The sequence below is a fragment of the Lepidochelys kempii genome, chromosome 9, assembly GCF_965140265.1.
Source record: "Lepidochelys kempii isolate rLepKem1 chromosome 9, rLepKem1.hap2, whole genome shotgun sequence".
Taxonomy (NCBI): Eukaryota; Metazoa; Chordata; order Testudines; family Cheloniidae; genus Lepidochelys; species Lepidochelys kempii.
This window is the reverse complement of record NC_133264.1, coordinates 28,641,384-28,660,410: the sequence shown is the minus strand read 5'-3', so window position 1 is coordinate 28,660,410 and position 19,027 is coordinate 28,641,384. Positions and strand designations below refer to the sequence as shown.

General features: G+C 39.0%; 1 protein-coding gene across 4 annotated transcripts in view; it reads right to left on the bottom strand.

The window, feature by feature from the left end:
* The window catches only part of HLTF (helicase like transcription factor), a 48,313-nt gene that overhangs the window by 11,662 nt on the left and 17,624 nt on the right, over positions 1 to 19,027 (bottom strand). For 3 of the 4 annotated variants that reach the window (XM_073359718.1, XM_073359722.1, XM_073359721.1), the window contains exons 10-20: positions 18,759 to 18,849; positions 16,902 to 16,981; positions 16,781 to 16,825; positions 15,596 to 15,685; positions 15,278 to 15,375; positions 12,010 to 12,153; positions 9,379 to 9,517; positions 8,251 to 8,386; positions 7,798 to 7,977; positions 6,280 to 6,404; positions 3,725 to 3,903 (exon numbers count right to left, since the gene is read on the bottom strand). In XM_073359718.1, the coding sequence (XP_073215819.1) occupies positions 3,725 to 3,903; positions 6,280 to 6,404; positions 7,798 to 7,977; positions 8,251 to 8,386; positions 9,379 to 9,517; positions 12,010 to 12,153; positions 15,278 to 15,375; positions 15,596 to 15,685; positions 16,781 to 16,825; positions 16,902 to 16,981; positions 18,759 to 18,849 (1,307 nt within the window). The remainder of the gene's footprint in view (positions 1 to 3,724; positions 3,904 to 6,279; positions 6,405 to 7,797; positions 7,978 to 8,250; positions 8,387 to 9,378; positions 9,518 to 12,009; positions 12,154 to 15,277; positions 15,376 to 15,595; positions 15,686 to 16,780; positions 16,826 to 16,901; positions 16,982 to 18,758; positions 18,850 to 19,027) is intronic. The other variant, XM_073359719.1, reaches the window with a different exon arrangement.

The window sequence follows — 19,027 nt, the reverse complement described above, 5'->3', positions numbered from 1 at the left end:
AACTTTTCTGCTTCTCCACCCCGTTGTGATTATTGGGTGTAGCACACCGGGTAACGAACCACTCAAGCTGTTGTTCAGCCTCTCGGCACTGGGTGCCGGCAACAAAGGGAAATGGAAATCATGCCTCACCAATCTATCAGAATTCTTTAAGGGAGTTAACAGCCATGTAGATAAGTTGACACACTACTTGAATTTTCAGAAAGCCTTTGACAAGGATCCTAATCAAAGGCTCTTAAGGAAACTAAAGTAGCCATGGAGGGAGGGTCCTCTCATAGATCAGAATTGATTGAAAGATAGGAAAAAGGCTAGGCATATATGGTCAAGTTTTCACAATGAAGAGGTAAACAGCAGGATCCTCCCAGGATACAGAGATTGGAACCTGTGCTGTTCAACATATTCATTGATGATTTAGAAAAGGGGGTGAAGTGGCAAAGTTTACAGACTATACAAAATTATTCAACATAATTAAGTCCAAAGCAGACAGCTAAGAGTTACAGAAGGGTCTCACAAAACAGGGTGACTGATCAACAAAATGGCAGATGAAATTCAATGTTGATATGCAAAGTAATCCACACTGGAAAAAATAATCCCGATTATACATATTCAATGATGGGTTCTAAATCAGCTATTACCACCCAAGAAAGATCTTGGAGTCAAGCATGGATAGCTTTCTGAAAACTTCAGCTCAATGCACAGTAGTGGTCAAAAAGGCTAACAGTATGTTAGGAACTATTAGGAAAGGGATAGAAAATAAGACAGAAAATATTATAAAAGCCACTATATAAATCCATGGTGTAATTACATCTTGAATACTGTGTCCAATTCTGGTTGCCCCATCTCAAAAAGGATACAGTGGAACAGAAAACATTCACAGAAGGGCAACAAATATATATGATCAAGTGTAGAGAATGGCGTCCACACAAGGACAGACTAAGAAGATTAGGGCTATTCAGAAAAGAGACAACTAAAGGGCAATATGATAGAGGTCTATACAAATCAAAAATGGCATGGAAAAAGTGAATAGAGAAGTGCTATTAATGCTTTCACACAACACAAAAACTAGGGGTCACCCAATGAAATTAATAGGCACGAGGTTTAATACAAACAAGAGGAAGTCTTTTTTCCACACAATGCATAACTAACCTGTGGAACTCATTGCCATGGAATGTTGTGATAGCCAAAAGCATAACAGGATTCAAAAAAGAAAAGGTCCTATCAATGGCTATTAGCCATGATGGTCAAGGATGCAACCCCATACTCAGGGTAACCCTAAACCTCTAACTACCAGAAACCCAGAGTGGAAGAAGAGTGGAACATTTCATAATGCCCTGTTCTGTACACTCCTCCTGAAGCTCTGGTAATGGTCACTGTTGGAGACAGGTTACTGGACAAGACGTACCATGGTCTGGCCTAGTATGGCTGCTCCCATGTGAGAGAGACAGGGCAGGTGAGGTAATATGTTTATTGGATCAGCTTCTAATGGTGGAAGAGATAATCTTTTGAACTACACAGACCTCTTCCTCAGGTCTGGAGAAAATAACCAGAAAGTAACCAGTCTGAGCTAAATACAAGGTGGGTTAAGCATAGGAGGTTCAACACATGCTGCAGGAGACCACTTAAAATGAAGTGGACAATTAAGGATTAGCAAGCAAGAGGGTGTGTGACAATTTCCCGTAGTAAGCCATAAAAATCAGTGCCCGTTTTTAATGTCCAGCAGAGTTATGAATTTAAGTTCCCAGGCTTGTCTTGAGACGGCATTATGTAGGTTTCTTTTGAGGACTGGGACCAAGAGGTCAGATATGGAGTGATCGCTTTATGACAAGTGTTCATCCACAGGTGATATGGTGTTTTTGTCTTTTATCATTTTTCTATGTGAATTCATTTGACAAATCACATCCTGGAACAGACCACCCAAATACCCCAGAACTTTCTGCAGCACAGAAAACAACAAACCCATGGACAGCACACCCTTAGTTGTCACCTACCATCCCCATACTGGAACCCATACAGGGTATCATTAAACAATTACAACCTATACCTGATGGGGACCATACAAGGAAATAAATCTTTACTAAACACCCTCTTCTGGCCTTCAAACACCATCCAACCTCAGCAAGCTCATCATCAGAAGCAAGCTCCTCAGAGGCCAGGATACAGCCAACTCAAAGCAGGGCTAAACAGATGCAAAACATGCAGACATATCTCCACAGCTAAAGTGATCAAATACCCCTGACAAACACACCTGTCAAGATGAATAGGTCTTACACATGCCTAATGCAACATGTAGTGTACCTCATCCAGTGCACCAAATGCCCCAAACACCAAGAGTTGAAAATGGACAATCAGTATGCTCTTGAATGAACTCACACCGAAAAATTTAAAAGACAAGAACACCAAATCATTCCTGGCTGAACACTTTTCACAAACAATCACCTCAAATCTGACCTCTCTGTCCCCTTTCTCAACGGAAACCTGCATAATCCCTTCAAAAAACAAGCCTGGGAACTTAAATTCATAAGTCAGCTCAACATTAAAAATCATGCACTTAACAGCGACTTATCTGTCACACCTTGTATTTAGCTCAGATACAGTGGTTGCCTTCAAGACATGAGAAAGATCTCTGTGTAGCTTGAGAACTGTCCCTTCCACCAACAGAAATTGGTCCAATTAAAAAAAAAAAAAAAATTACCTAACCTACCTTTCCTCTCTTAGTTTTCACTATCTTATTCTATCATTCACCAACCTTCCACTCAGTTTACTATGGGGATAGACAATTGCTTCACCAATCCCAATATAATGTAGGTAACCTCAGAGTGAACTATTATAAAATGGTTAGCACTGACCTCTGGTGACAAATCTAGAGAGTACACTCAGTGCATATGTATGCAGTTTGAACAGATGTCAGCTGGCATACAAAGGGGTTGGTGGGTCTGCATGATGCAGGGGAAATTACAAGACTGCTGGGGCTTCCAAATTATCTTTTTTACTCACTTGAACAGATTACAAACAGAACTGCTAAAAAGGATCAGTTTTCATTAGAGTCTCCTATATGATGCTACTGACTGCTTCAGTTATTGAATATTTCTTTTTAAGTTCCAGTTAAATAACTGCTTTTAAACAGTTTAATTGAAAGGTGTTTTTGTCCTCACTGGGGAAAAAAAAAACAACAAACAAAAAACCACACACCTTACTTTTTAGATTCACTATTAATTGGTCATCTTCAAACAAAGTAATTTTGATTTCTTTTAAATGCAGATGGAGAACATGCTAGCCAAAGGCTTGAAAAAAGTATGCATGCAGCATACCCACAGTGATAGTCCTGTGGAGGTACACAGCACTATACATGATGCTCTCATATTCATTTCCAAGACTAAAAAGGAGTGACCTGGTAAAGCACAGCAGTAATCTCAAAAGATTAATCCCATTTTATCGTGAGAAAAAGTGAACAATGACTGGTAAAATCTGCACCGGAAACAGTTGCGAGGCTCTCATTAAAGTTTATGGGATATGCGGGTGCAAATCCAAAGACAAAATTTGGGCCTTGGGCTGTTCCAGTAGGCTTAGCATACATCAGTATATTCTTCAGCCTTAAAGCTACTCTGTTTATTAATAGGATTATGATATGTCATCTGGAACGCAACGTTACCTCCGCTCTGGTCCAGATTCAATCTTTGTTGCTTTGGGATTAGTCACTACGATTAAATGCAACAACAAAATAGCTAACCTGTTCACTTTGGATGACTTCACAAATGCATGGTTTACAAAACACATGTGCGCAGTGTGTTATCACAGGAAGGTTCAGAGAATCCAAGCAAATTGCACATTCTTCATCTGAGCCAGAGCTGAGAACCAACTTCATTTTATTTACTAACTTCTCACGTAATTCTTCAGGAGTATTATAACCTAATATATATAGAAAACAAAGTTTTGTAAAACAAAAACAAAAAAAGATTTTACACATGGGGCCAGATCATCAGCATAGTTCCATTAAATTCAACAGAACCATGTTGATTTACACCAGGTGAGGATCTGGCCCAAAATTTATAAACACACTTAAATATGGCAGAATCAAGACTAATTCTGTATTACTATCTAAAAACATTTTTATGAATATTCAATTTGAGTCACTCAGACTAAGCTCAAGAAACCCTAACTGACTAAGGGCACACTGATCAGTACAGGGTGCAACGTGCTCAGTGAATGAGGGGAAGAGAGCAATGTTTATGCAACAACAGTTTTGGACAGTGATTCTATTATGGAGATATTGGTAGCTACTCTGTAGTTGGGATTGCACTGTGATTTCTGCTTAAAAGGAGGAACTAATCCAACTGTTTCACACTAATTGAATGTAGCGTCCAAATTTAGCACAGTAAAACTCTACATGGAAAATGTATGTCCTATGAATTTTTTTTTTTTTTTTTTTTAGGAATAATGTTTAGCAACATTTTAAAATGCTCTTTGAAGTTTTGCCCCATTTTCTCAAATTTCTTTGTTTCCAGAAGCTCTAAACTTCATACTGATCCTGATGACATCTTAGATATATGATCATTTTGAAATTTTAGAACTGGGCATCAGAAGTTATTCCTTATATTCAGGATATCTCAACTGGACTGTGCTAAATGCAGTCAATGGACCTACTCAGATCCAGCAGCTACTTTCCATTTTCTGAAGTTACAGGGGCATCTGCCTCTGCAGTGGAGCTGCACACTCTTGGATTCCAAAAACTTGGCCTTCAACTCTCACCCTTCCCCCCACCCTGCCATAGCCCCTATAATGGCAAAGAATCATGAGGAAAGAAAAACCCATAGCTTGCAACTCCACTACAGAGGCAGTTTCTCCTTCTGATAAAGCTGCAGGGCTGTCCCCCAATGCCTCACTCATCCTTTTGTCCTCAGAAGGGGAGAAGTGAGCCCAAGACATTAATAAACTTTCTATGGCTCAGCAGAGCACAGCCGTCCTCTGATAACCCTCCTGCAATTCACCAGTCAAGAGCTTGACTGAGGTCTGTAACAGCAGAGCTGTCAGAATCAGGGAGGAGAGTATCATCTCCTCCCTGTTTTTCGCCTCCATGACCTCCCATACTGCTCTGCTTCCCCCACATGTACTTGTCAGACATATTCAGCTTTTAAATGTGTACTAGTGTTGATAGATCTACATTAAAAGCAGAATATAGTAGGAAAGGTGGACAACATGGTGGGAGCAAGGCTACCGGGGGCAATTTAGGCTGTGAAGGGTACTGGGGAGGAGTAGGTCAGGACAGGGAACAAGGCATAGGGGCAGGGGAAGGAAAGGAGGTCATGGGAAACACCAGGGCTTTGCAAAGGGCTTACAGGGGAGAATACGTATTAATACCAAATAGCTAATCACATGTATTAAAAAGAAGACGGTCAACACTGGTATATACTCATTAAACCCTGGTAATTTCCCCCACCATAAAAACCAAAACATGTACCTTAAAAGTTAAGTTTGCTAGACTGTACATCCAAATTCATTAAAACAAAAAAATTGCAGTTAAGACATTCAACACCCTCCTCCCATCTACATGCCACTCCTCATTCCTCCACTCATAATATACATAGGTCCATTTTCATCCTTCAAATCAACATGTAGTTTTAACTCAGTCCACAAATATAAAATTCACTAGTGCATGCATATGCGGACTTTACATAGCAATTACAGAACTGATATCAAATTTAGAATGACAGATCACCCATTCCCAAATTTTCATAAGCATTACAGAAAAAAACAAAAACAATCTCACAGCCACCATTTACAGAGACCACATACCTCATTTATTTACACACTTATACAAAATCATGTATGGAACTACAGTACAATTTATAAAAGCCACCCTAACCCTATATTCATGATTAAAATACATCAAAATTTGAACACTCAGAATGGTTGTTTAAGAAAAAGATATTGGAATGAGATATTAAAGGATGACAATGTGAACCAATGAGTGAACTGTAGATGGGTTGATGAATGACTCAGCTAGATATTTTGGGTTTTTTTATGGCTTGCCTTTGGTGGGATATGAAGACTAGCATAGATGACTGTAAGTTAAGGGGCGCGGGTAGGTGGGGGGATGTTTTAAAGATCAATCTAAAATTCCAAATACTGTAGGTAAAACACATTAATATACCCAATTAAAGACTAATTGTTTTTGTCCATAATACAGCAGGTAAAAAGTCTACCAATAACATTTCTATTCTTGGGACTTGAACTAAAATGCTGTTATAGTTTTTAGAATAATACACGGAAAGTACATCTACTCACCTATTTGACAACTGGAAGACGATGTATTTGTGCAAAGATGAGGATGACAACACAGCTGCCTCAATCTGAGCAAGACACCAAGGACATCTGCATAATGTGCCAGAACAGTTCCTTCATTAAAATACCTGAAGAACAATTTTAATATTATAGTGTGAAAAACATTATACCCTAAATACATGGTCTGATGGGTCAAGTTCAGCAATCTAAACCATGTCCTATTCTTACAGTCACCTTTTACCTGTTTTTTATGCAAAACACGCCCTTTCATGTGTTTTGTTTTGTTTTTAAATGCATACATACCCGAATGACAAAACTGGAGCACTGCCATTTATCTAAACAGTGGTGTCCTGAACATTAGTGTTATCCCTGAATCTGACCCAGACTTTAATGGAATTGCAGCCAATTACACTCTGCACTTTAACTCACAGAAACCGGGGACATCTGGATGTCTGAACATTCTCAGTTATAAAAACTTTTTGTTGTGTAGATTTTCAAAGAGGTATATGAATTTTTAGTCACCTATTTTACATTGGCCCTGGTTCTCCACTCACCCATACTAGTGTAACTTCATTGAAGTAAGTGGGCCTCCAGCTAATATAAACTATGTGACTGAAACCTTGTGCAATGCTTTGAAAAAATTACTGCTCTGGGTAAGGTGTGCGTGCCACAGTTTCTTTGACCTCAGTTTTGTTAAAGCTGTGAAATGCAAAAGCAAAACTGAAAATCCTTCAAGGTTATCTAAACTTACTAAGCTATATATATGCACTTACCATACAGGTCAAAGTAGGAAGTTCCATATACCATCATATATCAGTAACTAGCTCCTAAGACTCATTTACATTTAAGTTCTACTTTTTTCAGAAATAGTGTATGAGAATATATGTGATGTTCTACAGAAACAAGTTTTTCAAGTGCTAAAGAATTATTTTTAAGACTACTGTTAGTGTATTTTGTATTATTTGCTTCTCTCAAAGACAGTTAGGCTCATTTATGACATATGCTAGACCATTCTTCATTTTCTTCTTCATGCTGACAATTGAACAGATGTTACCGTCATTTGCAGTTATTAATTCAGGGCACACTAAGAGTGAAAAGTGGGGGGGGGGAAGGGAGAGAGAAAGAGTTTGGCATATTTTAGATACATTCAAGTTGCAGTGGGGGAGGTTTAGATTGGATATTAGGAAAAACTTTTTCACTAAGAGGGTGGTGAAACACTGGAATGCGTTACCTAGGGAGGTGGTAGAATCTCCTTCCTTAGAGGTTTTTAAGGTCAGGCTTGACAAAGCCCTGGCTGGGATGATTTAACTGGGAATTGGTCCTGCTTTGAGCAGGGGGTTGGACTAGATGACCTTCTGGGGTCCCTTCCAACCCTGATATTCTATGATTCTATGATTCTATGATTCTGCTATTACAGCTAATATGCTTGAAATATCTGGACCAGTAGTTTTCAGAAGTCAGACTACAAAGAAAACTGACAACTCTAATAGCAACTGCACAATTTATCTTCTTTCTATCTACCTGCTAATAGCAGCTTGGCCTTCGTTCTTCACAGACTGATAGATTTTTCTCTCTTCCTCTGTAAGCGTAACATGCTGAATAAATACCTTACGTTCTGGTAACTCCAAAACAGGCTTTCCTTTAATTTTGCTTGTTTTCGTTCTCCTAAGGGTGATGTTTTTAATTAGGGACTGTAAACGCCTAGAAAAGACACATGAACCAGTCTTTAATACACTAACACAAATTACTAACAGTTTTTTATTCAGTTTACTATATAACTGATTCTTTTGCATAAAATCTAAGCTTGATAGTATGCTACACTGCACTAAAATTAAGTTATATACAATATATTGCATTTAAAACCAAAAATATACATTATGTTTAAACAAAGTACAAATGCATAAGTTTGTCATGACGCACTGGCAATCAAATATCAGATTTATTATCCACAAACATTTTACAAGCTCTTCATACCTCAGTCCCCCTTGGTCTCCCAGCATGACAGGGCGCTGGATTGTTCTGTGCCACCACTCTCTATCAGTAAAAGGTTTCAGTTTTAAAAAGGAGAGAAGAGACCACAAATCCTTTAAGGAATTCTGGATAGGAGTACCTAAAATAAGAAAAAGAATCTGGAAAACCTTAAGAACCAAAAATATAAATTTGATTAAAAGTAGTCCACCCCTCCACAAATATATAGATCAAGGTTTTAAAACCCAGAACACAGAAATTTTTTTTTTTCCTTCAGATTGAGTCACAGATCCACGATATGAAACAAAGTACTAGTCTTCACAAACAAGGCACCATTACACTAGCATACACTTTTTCAGGGGAGTCTTTCTGCAGCTATCTCAACTGCATATTTTAAAATGTATTAGTTTTGCCATATAGTTCCACTTTAGAGAAACAGGCAGAAATTTTGTTCAGTTTTTCAGAATTGACAACAAATGGAAAAAAATCCATTATTCACCCAGCTCTATTCATAATACATGCCTTTGGGGCATTATTCCTTAGACAGCACATGTTTGCAGGTTGTTGTAGATGGTTTGCAGTTCACTTAGGCCCCAGTTCAGGAAAGCATCCCTACTCAGGCCAACACTTAAGCAGGTGATTAAGTGCCATTGATTTAAGTCAAACACCTGCTATGTGTTGGCCTGAATCAAGGACTAGGTGAACAAAAAATCTGGGTTTCAAGGAAATTGAACATGTTGGTTGGTGAGCCAGTCCCTTCCTTCTTTGCTGATCATATAAAATGAAGTTGGGATAATAGCATTATTTTAAATAGTTCAATTTGGTTGCATTCTCATCAAGTTTTATAAAGATGATAGCAGCAGCAGCAACTTTCTATGGACTTCTAATTTGCTACTGAGGACTTACGAAAAACTCTGACGTTACTTTTTCAAAACCGTTTTAAGATCTTCTTTCTGAACTAAGATTAATTTAAGAACATTCCAAAATAAGTCTGAATTTAGAGCCCAGCAGCCAAAATAAACGTTATGTTTTCTGGATAAAACCAAAATGAAAACATTTCTTTAAAAATGTAGGGTCACTGTAGTACAAAAATAAAGGTTAACACTGCGATTACTGTGGGGTAAAATATTTCACCTGTCAGTATCCATCTTCTCTGTGCCTCCAGATTTAATGCAGCTTTAGTTTGCTGAGCATTTGGGTTTCGAATAGTGTGCCCCTCATCCAACACCACTCTCAGCCACTTTAATCTGTGTAACAGACTATCACCTCTGCTCTGAAATACAATTTTATTTTTGATCCTGTAACTCAAATCAAAATAGATCTTTTTGAAACTATGATATAGCAAGTCATAGATCTAACACATATATAGCACAAGTAAGGTAGATTTATTAAAACAGATTAGTAATAGTAGAAAATATATTCATTTTTATCTTGCTTACTCATCAAAGAATAGTAAAACGAGGAATGTGAGGAACCCACTCTTGGATTTAAAGAATCCCTGGAAACGTACATCATGTGCCTGGGACTAAGAGGATGCAAAAGGGTGACCAGAGTGAAGTCATGGAAGCCAGATCAGAAAACAGAGGAGCGGGAAGGGGGCTTACTGATGCTAAATTAAATAGGAGGGACCATTTGAAAGATCTGATACCCAGATATTTAAAAAGGACCGAGATTTGTATGAAAACAAAGCTAGCCAAATGCATGAATTCACATATAACGGCTATCCTTATTCAGGAAATCAATATATCCCTCAAAAATAATCAGTTTTTACATACTTTCATAGATTATGCATAGGGCCCTACCAAATTCAAGGCTATGAAAAACTAATCACGGACTGTAAAACGTGGTCTTTTGTGTGCTTTACCCTATATAGATTTCATGGGGGAGACCAGCATTTCTCAAATTGGGGGTCCTGATCCAAAAGAGAGTTGCAGGAGGGTTGCAAGGTTATTTTAGGGAGGTTGTGGTATTGCCACCCTTACTGCTGTGCTACCTTCAGAGCCGGCACTCAGCTCTGAAGGCAGTGCCCCACCAGCAACAGTGCAGTTCCAATCCCATGCCATCCTTACTTATGTGCTGCCGCTGGCAACAGTCCTGCCTTCAAAGCTGTGATCCCAGCCAGCAGCCACCGCTCTCCACCTGCCCATCTCTGAAGGCAGCGGTGCGGCCAGCACCAACCCAGAAATAAGGGTAGCAGTATCAAACACCCTCTTCCCCCCTCTCTCCCCCACCCCACACACAATAACCCTGTAACCCCCTCCACAACTCCTTTTTAGGAAAGGACCCCCTACAATTACAACATCGTGAAATTTCAGATTTAAAAATAGATGACATTATGAAATTTATTACTTTTGAAATCCTATGACCATGAAATTGACCAAAATGGACTGTGAATTTGGTAGGGCCCTCACTATGCAATTCAAAAAGCTTTACTGAAGTGCCATGGCTGTGTAAAATTAAGCAGCAGACAGGGTTGGAACATTTAGATCCACTGCAGAGAGCTCTCCAAATTGAGCTAACAGAGTAACTAATAGCAGTAGTACGTGGTCATCCTTAGTGTGGATCAGCAATAGAAGGGGATGGGACATTTTGCCAGAGGGTTTCACAGATTTTTTGCTGACATCAGAGGAAAGGTGAGACTCGGGAATCTTGGGTTCCATTCCAGGCTTTGGAGGGGAGTACACTATATAGTGAACACAAACACTTCTACCAAATTCCCTTCCCTCCCCCACCGCCACCCTTCAAATTCAACCTCTTCTGCCCGGTCTCAGTCCTGTGTCTTTTCCATCATGGCTCCTTGTCCCAGTCCCATTCTCCTTGTCTACCCAATCCCAGTTCCCTTGCCCAGAAAATCCTTGCCTCACCCCTCAGGATTCCACGTCGGTTATTCCCCTCCCGCACTTTCATTCCCCCTGCCCAACCCTAATTCCCATCCATCCCCTAGCTTCCTATCTCCAGTCTCCTTGCTCACACGATCCTCTGCCTCTTTTCTATCCCAGAATCCATCTGCCCCTCCCTCCACATTCCCCATCCTGACTGGCCTCCAGGGATTCTCATTCAGTTTTAGTGTCCCGCATCTCCCCAGCTCTTTGTCTCAGGTCTCTTTTCCCAACCAGTCCTTGTTCTACCTTTGCACCCAAGTTCCTTATCAGTCTTCCCTCCCATCTTATCTCCTCCCCCATTGGTTCTAAGTCCCAGTCTCTCCCTCAAGCTCTTCATCCAATCTCAGTCTCTACCCACACCTCTATCTGCTGCCTCTCAGCCCATCTGCCCCCTCTACTCCTAGTCCCAGTATCCTGGCACAGCTAGTCCCAAATTACCAATTGCCCACCCCACCCCAAGTCCCAGTTTTTGCCTTCCCTCCAGTTGCCTATCCTAACCTGCTCTCCACTCAGGTCTGACTCTTGTCCCCCTCTGCAAATGAATCAGATAGCTTCCTCCTCCATGCTGCCAGGGCACTGAGCACTAAAAGATACACTCTCCCTGCTCAGTTCAGGTGCTCAGATCCAGCACAGCCCACTGCTACCCAGAACTGAAATTGTAGGGTAAACCCTGCTCAGCCCCAGGCTAGATCAAACCCAATGCAGTCAGAATCTGTGGGGAATTTAATTGCTAAAAATCAAAGAAATGTCTACTAAGCACTTAATACAATATACACATTCAAAGAAAGCCTCCCACTCTCCATAAATGGCCATTTTGGGTTTGTTTGGTTTTTTATCATCTGATACAAAAAGTTGCTATAAAGATATTTAGTATTTTACTTACTCCATAATCGCTGGCTAAAATGTTGTAGGTTGTTAGTACTATGTCTTGTTTTGAAATAAATGCTGGGTCTTTGCTGCGGTCAGGACCATAATAAACATATATATTCAAACGAACATCTGATCTGATATGTTGTTCAAACTGGTCCTGAAAAGAAAAGTCATTAACAGAAACTGCAATTAACCAAATGTTGCCACATAACTATATTCCTTAAGGATGGCTTACAAAACAACTGTAGATTCTGTTCCGACTCTGTGGCATACTGCAACTACCAATGGTGGAACATAGGACAGACATAACAAAAGTCAATTGTTTTAGGATAAGAGAGGCAGAGGGAACTGAAGCAGCCAACTTAGTTACAGCAAAAACAGAGCCAAAAACAAAGCAAAGCTGTATAATCAATCACAAGTAATTGTACTGCAATGGAATTGAGGGGAGGGACAGAGGGAGGAGACCATTTTTTACACATGTAAAATAAAGCTACAATGGCATTTCTGAATAAATAAGAAAAAATAAATGAAAAAGTGACTGGTTGAAAATTACTAGCATTTTTTCAAGATCTACTTTTCATCATTAGTGTTTAAATTTTTGCACTTCTTTTAAATAAAACAGCTAATCTTCACTTGTCACTTTCATTTTTGTTTCTAAAGTGTTTCGCCTTTGTCGCTCTCCAGCACTGGCACCATGTTGCAGAATTTGAGCTGCTGACAAAAAGGAGGGGTAAAGTCTAAAGAAACCGATTTCAATAAAAAGTATCACAGTTCTAGGACACAAATATAATATATGGAGGGAGTAATTTAATCTCCCTCAATCAGTTCTCCACACAAAGCTTCATTTGTAGAGTTTTCTGCAAGTTTCTCCATTACTGAGTAAGTATTAGGCAGCATTTCTTCTCGTAATTTTATTCCAGCATCTTCATGAATCACCAGACTCTAGAGAAGGAATTATAGCTAGAGATAGGCAAGATTTTTCAGATGAATAGTTTATTCCCCCCCAAAATTGCAGTTTCAGTTGATTCAAAACTATCTGCGAATTTGTCAGTTTCAAACAATGAAATGAAAACAGTAGTTTCAGATGCTAAAGTCCAGAGTCCAATTTTGTAGTTTTACCAAAAAAAAAAAAAAAAAATTAACAGGCCAAGAAAAAAACTGAAAAAGCAAAAGTATTTTCTCTCATCTCTTTTCAATTTTAATTATCTCTGTGTTGTAAAATCCGTTAGCATAAAGCTTCAGCAGAGACATGTGATTTTTAAGCTGACTATCCCTTTAACATGTTTACAAACAATGAACAACTCTCCTGCAATAAAAAAGGAGGGTGGAAATGTGAACCGGTGTGGAACCCATTTGCTCAGTAATGACTCCCCTCACAGGGTGACCAGTATTCATAGCTCTTTAATGGACATGAAATAAATCACATGCATCAGTGAATAAAAGCCATTCAGTCTCATGGCTCTATGATGTCACTTCAATTTGTTCTAGTATCAAAAATTACTAGGGCTGTCAAGTGATTTAAAAAAATAATCGCAATTAAATCACCCTGTTAAACAATAATAGAATACCATTTATATAAATATTTTTGGATGTTTTCCACATTTTCAAATATATTGATTTCAATTACAACAAAGGGAAGTGTACAGGGCTCACTTTATATTTACTATAAATATTTGCACTGTAAAAATAAAAGAAACAGTATTTTTCAATTGACAATACAAATACTGTAGTGCAATCTCTTTATCATCAAAGTTGAACTTACAAATGTAGAGTTATGTACAAAAAATATCTGCATTCAAAAATAAACAATGTCAAACTTTAGAGCCTACAGGTCTACTCAGTCCTACTTCTGGTTCAGCCAATCGCTCAGACAAACAAGTTTGTTTACATTTGCAGGAGATAATGCTGCTTGCTTCTTGTTTACAAAGTCATCTGAAAGTGAGAACATGCATTCGCATGGCACTGTTGTAGCCGACCTTGCAAGATATTTACATGCCAAATGTGCTAAAGATTCATATGTCCCTTCATGCTTCAACCACCATTCCAGAGGACATGGATCCATGCTGATGATGGGTTCTGCTCGATAATGATCCAACGCAGTGCAGACCAACACATGTTTATTTTCATCATCCGAGTCAGATGTCACCAGCAGAAGGCTGATTTTATTTTTTGGTGGTTTGGGTTGCTGTTTTATGACTTCTGAAAGCATGCTCCACAGCCCGTTCCTCTCAGATTTTGAAAGGCGCTTCAGATTCTTAAATCTTGGGTTGAATGCTGTAGCTATTTTTAGAAATCTCACATTGGTGCCTTCTTTGCGTTTTGTCAAATCAGCAGTGAAAATGTTCTTAAAAAGAACAACATGCTGGGTCATCATCGGAGACTGCTATAACACGAAATATGTGGCAGAAAGTGGGTAAAACACAAAGCAAGAGACATACAATTCTCCCCTAAGTTCAGTCACCAATTCAATTAATGCAGTTTTTTTTAAAACAAGCATCATCAGAATGGCAGCACATCTTCTCGAATGGTGGCCAAAGCATGAAGGAGCATACCAATGTTTAGCATATCTGGCACATAAATATCTTGCAGTGCTGGTTACTGAAGTGCCATGCAAACGTTTGTTCTCACTTTCAGGTGACATTGTAAAGAAGAAGTGGGCAGCATAACTCCAGTAAAATGTAAACAAACTTGTTTCATTTAGTGATTGGCTGCACAAGAAGTAGGACTGAGTGGACTTGTAGGCTCTAAAGTTTTACATTGTTTTGTTTTTGAGTACAGCTATGTAACAAACAAAATCTACATTTGTAAATTGCACTTTCATGATAAAAAATTGCACAATGATACTTATATGAGGTGAATTGAAAAATACTATTTTTTTATCATTTTTACAGTGCAAATATTTGTAATAAAAACATTATAAAGTGAGCACTGTTCACATTGTATTCTGTGTTGTAATTGAATAAATAGATCTGAAAATGTAGAAAAACATCCAAAAATTTTAATAAATTTAAATTGGTATTCTATTGTTTAACAGTGTGATTAAAACAGCAATTAATCTCAATTAACTCAAAAAAATTAATTGCGATAAAAAAGTCACTTGAGTTAACTGCAATTAATCAACAGTCCTAAAAATTATCTATTTTTTGAACAACTGCTTTATTTCAAAATTAGGAGAAGCAGTAATTTTAGTCACATGACATGTTACTGGAGCAATGTATTTGTATTGTCATAATTAAGAGTAAAAACATATTAAAGAATTAACATGATAATGTAAAACCTACAATCCAGTTGCTTAGGACAGAGAGCGGACAGATGATCAGTGTTGTTCTGGGACCCTCTTCAGAATCATTTTTCTTAACAGACTGTACAATTGCAGTACCTGAGAAAATAGAAGTGACACTTAGCAGGATAATCATTTACCTTAATCCTTTATTTTGAAAGATTATAACAAATACGACGCTAAAAAAATGTGAGTAGTTCCCTGAAGTCCTTTCGGAGGTCCCCATCAAAATAATGCAATCTTCACATAAGAAAACATCTGTATAGTATTTCAGTTTGAAAAGAAAAATTCATAAGGCTTGTGTTTATTTCTTCATTACCTTTTTTCTTTGCTTTCTTTTTTAATGGAGCGGATGGAGATGCAAGAGCAGACGCAAAGCCTGTGTCTTCTTGAATAACGCAAGAAGCTGCTGACAAAAGACCACATCCAAATGCAAGACATTTTAAAAATGTGTGCATGGGTAAGTATATTTTTATTACATTTATGTTACACTAAGTATTAACCAAATGAACTGATTTTCTCACTGTTTTACAGGTAGCTACTAACACGGAGTAACTCTCAAAGGGACAGAATCTATCGGCCATTAGGACAAACGATTTAGCACAAGTTTCACTTCAGGAGTACACATAAACATAAAGTACTTTAGACTTGTTTACACAAACACTCAGCACACATCAAGCTGGGGTGTAAACCTACCCTCTGCTAGCCTACCATGCATTAAGTGCCCATGTGGACCCTGCTGCCAAATACTAAAAGTTCCCTAGTGTGCTCTTGTTTCAAAGCAGCATAGATCAAAGCGCACTAGGGAACTTTCAGTGCCCGCCAGCTGTGTTCTCACAGACACGTAGTCCAGGCAAGGTAGCATAGGGTAGATGTACATCACAGGTTGCTGCAAAGTGTTTGCGTAAACAAGCCCTCAATGCAGAGTACCTATAGTCTTTCAGATTTTCTTCCATGAGAGGTATTTAGTCTGACAGATAACATATGTTCTTGTATTTTTAGATTAGCATCTAAGCATTTTATCTTGTATAATAGCTTTGCCTTTCAAATGTGCTTTTTCCATTTCTGTGCTTACATACTACTACATCCTTGTCAGAATCTAAAGCATCTCGTGTTTCCTCATTACACCTTCCACCATCCCATCCCTTTTACCAAGGAGGAAAGGATTCTCTTCAAAGCCTGTCACATCATTACTTACTTCTTCAGCCAGAAAAGCTGTTACAAAACATAAGCCCAGGGAAGGAGTGCATCACCACTAGGCTAGCTGAATAGTCCTTTCTTAAATAAGAGTTCAAGGTTCTACTTCTAACTGATAAATTTACTCTTATAGGTGGTTAAACCGAGTTACATGCTCACAGCATTAAACACACGTCCACAGGAGTTTTACTGAAACATTTTAATATAGATTCTTTTCTTGATAAAAAGTTGGTCTGAAGTATCTTCTGGTGTACAATTTCTACTTAAATTTCTGGTACGGAAAGATTTATACTCCAAAGAAACATACTTTTACTTCTCTTTCTGGTTGCTGGGAGATCTTTTTCACATTTGCCTGAAAAGAAAAACAACTATTTAAAAACTGAATGAAATTAATTCTATTTTAACCCAATTATTTAAGTATAACTTACTTCTTGTTTGTTGTGGTAGCCACTCTTCAGATTCTTCTGAGTCACTGCTTACTGTATATTTGGGTTTCTCAGCTTTAGCTCTAAAATATTAAAACAAAAACCCCTCACAACCAGTATTAAAACTTGAAGAGCATGTTTTAGCCACACAGACTAACATGCAATAGATATGACCAATGTGCTTTGAAAAGTTCCCTTGGAGGATGGAGGGGCGCAGGGGGACAAAACAAAACGTACTCTGCTCATTGTTGCACTTCAATATGCAAAAAAAATAAAATAAAATCTGTGAACAGACTATTTTCTCATAAATGTAAAAAACAAAACAGATCTTTACACGAACCAATAAAAAGAACAATCTGTGCCATGATGAAATGGCATGAACATATTAGTATGTTTCAAACTCAAATCAAGCCAAAAGCTGCCCCTTTTGTCTACAGAACAATGTATCTAAAGCAGCAGTTCTCAGACATCATTGTACTGTGACCCCTTCTAACAACAAAAATTACTACAAGATCCTGGGAGGAGGGGACCAAAGACTCAGTCCACCTGAGCCCCGCCGCCCTAACTCTGCTGTGACGGGGTGGGGGCCAAAGCTGAAGCCCAAGAGCTTCTTCCCTAGGCAAGGGGCATGTAATCTTAGCCCTGGGCAGTGGGGCTCAGGCTTCAGCCCGGGGCGGTGGGGCTTGGGCTCTGGCCTCCGCCCTGGGCCCCAGCAAGTCTAACATCAGTCTTGGCAACCCCATTAAAATGCGGGTCCCGACTCACAGTTTGAGAACCCCTGATCTAGACATGAAACACTGACAAAAACTATTGACATTTAGCAGGACATCAGAAGTTTATGTCAAGTTTTTTAAACAATAAATACAGACTGATTAATTTTAATTGTGAAGTAGATACCTGGCACTGCTATCATGCCTATCGTTCAATTTCAATTAATGGTCTTTGATACTTCCCGCCTTATTATATACATTACATCATATTTCTGACAACTATAAGCTGAAGCTTGGGAAAGCAAAAGGAATATTGCTGCTACGGACACTGGCAGATAAACAAAAGCAAAGCAATCTAACCTTGTTGTTTACATTCTTTAAAAAAAAAATTGAAGACTGGGTATCAAAACAACATTACTACAAGAATGGATTACAGTTAACACCTTTGATACTATTATACTGACAAGAGGAATAATAAAAATTTAGAACAGGCGTCTCAAACACGAGGCCAAGCTCCCCATGGGGCCCCCCCACCACAGTTATTTCCTGCGGCAGCCAAGCTCCCCTCACCCGTCGCCCCACCTCCTCCCCAGTGCGTCGCATCCCTGCTCCTCTGCCTACCTCCAGGCGCTTCTCACCGCCAAACAACTGTTTGGTGTCACTTAGCGCTTTCCAGGAGGGAGGGGAAGGAGTGGGGAGCCATGCGCTCCAGGGGGGAGGCAGAAGAGGTGGGGCAGGGGTGGGGATTTGGGGAAGGGGTGGAGTGGGGCGGGGCCTCATGGAAGGGGTGGAGTGGGGCGGGGCAAGAGCCGGGGGCAGGGAGGGGGCTTTTGTATCTTTATATGAAAAGGTGTCAGTGATGCGGCCCTCAGGCCAATGTACTAATCCTCATGTGGCCCTTGTGGTGATTGGAGTTTGAGATCACTGATTTAGAATGTAGGCAAGAGTCACTTAGAAAAAAAATTCATGATGGGCAGAGGACAGGACACCAAACACTTACCGCCTAGATAAGATCATCCCTACTCCAACCCAACTGATGTAAAAACCTGAAAGGGACTGCATCTTCTAGTTTTTTGCTAATAACTTTAACTTTATTCAAATGTCATGTAGCAAGCCAACAAAAGAGAAAAAGTGTGTTTCAGGATATTACCTTTTTGGTCGGGAACTAGAACATTGTGACTGAACAGTTTCACTCTTCTCCTTTACATTAGAAATACTGGGCTCCACATTACAGCTGGTCTCTTCAGGAAAAGAGAGAAAAGAAAAGAGAAAAGAGTTATGAAAAGGAAAATACAGTCTTTTTGCCTGAAAGCCAAGTTACTTGATGAATAAAACTAGTACAGATTTAGATCAAAAATAATGTTCTCAATTCCTCAGAGTGAAATTAGCATAACTGGCACTTTGAGTCACGATTGTAAA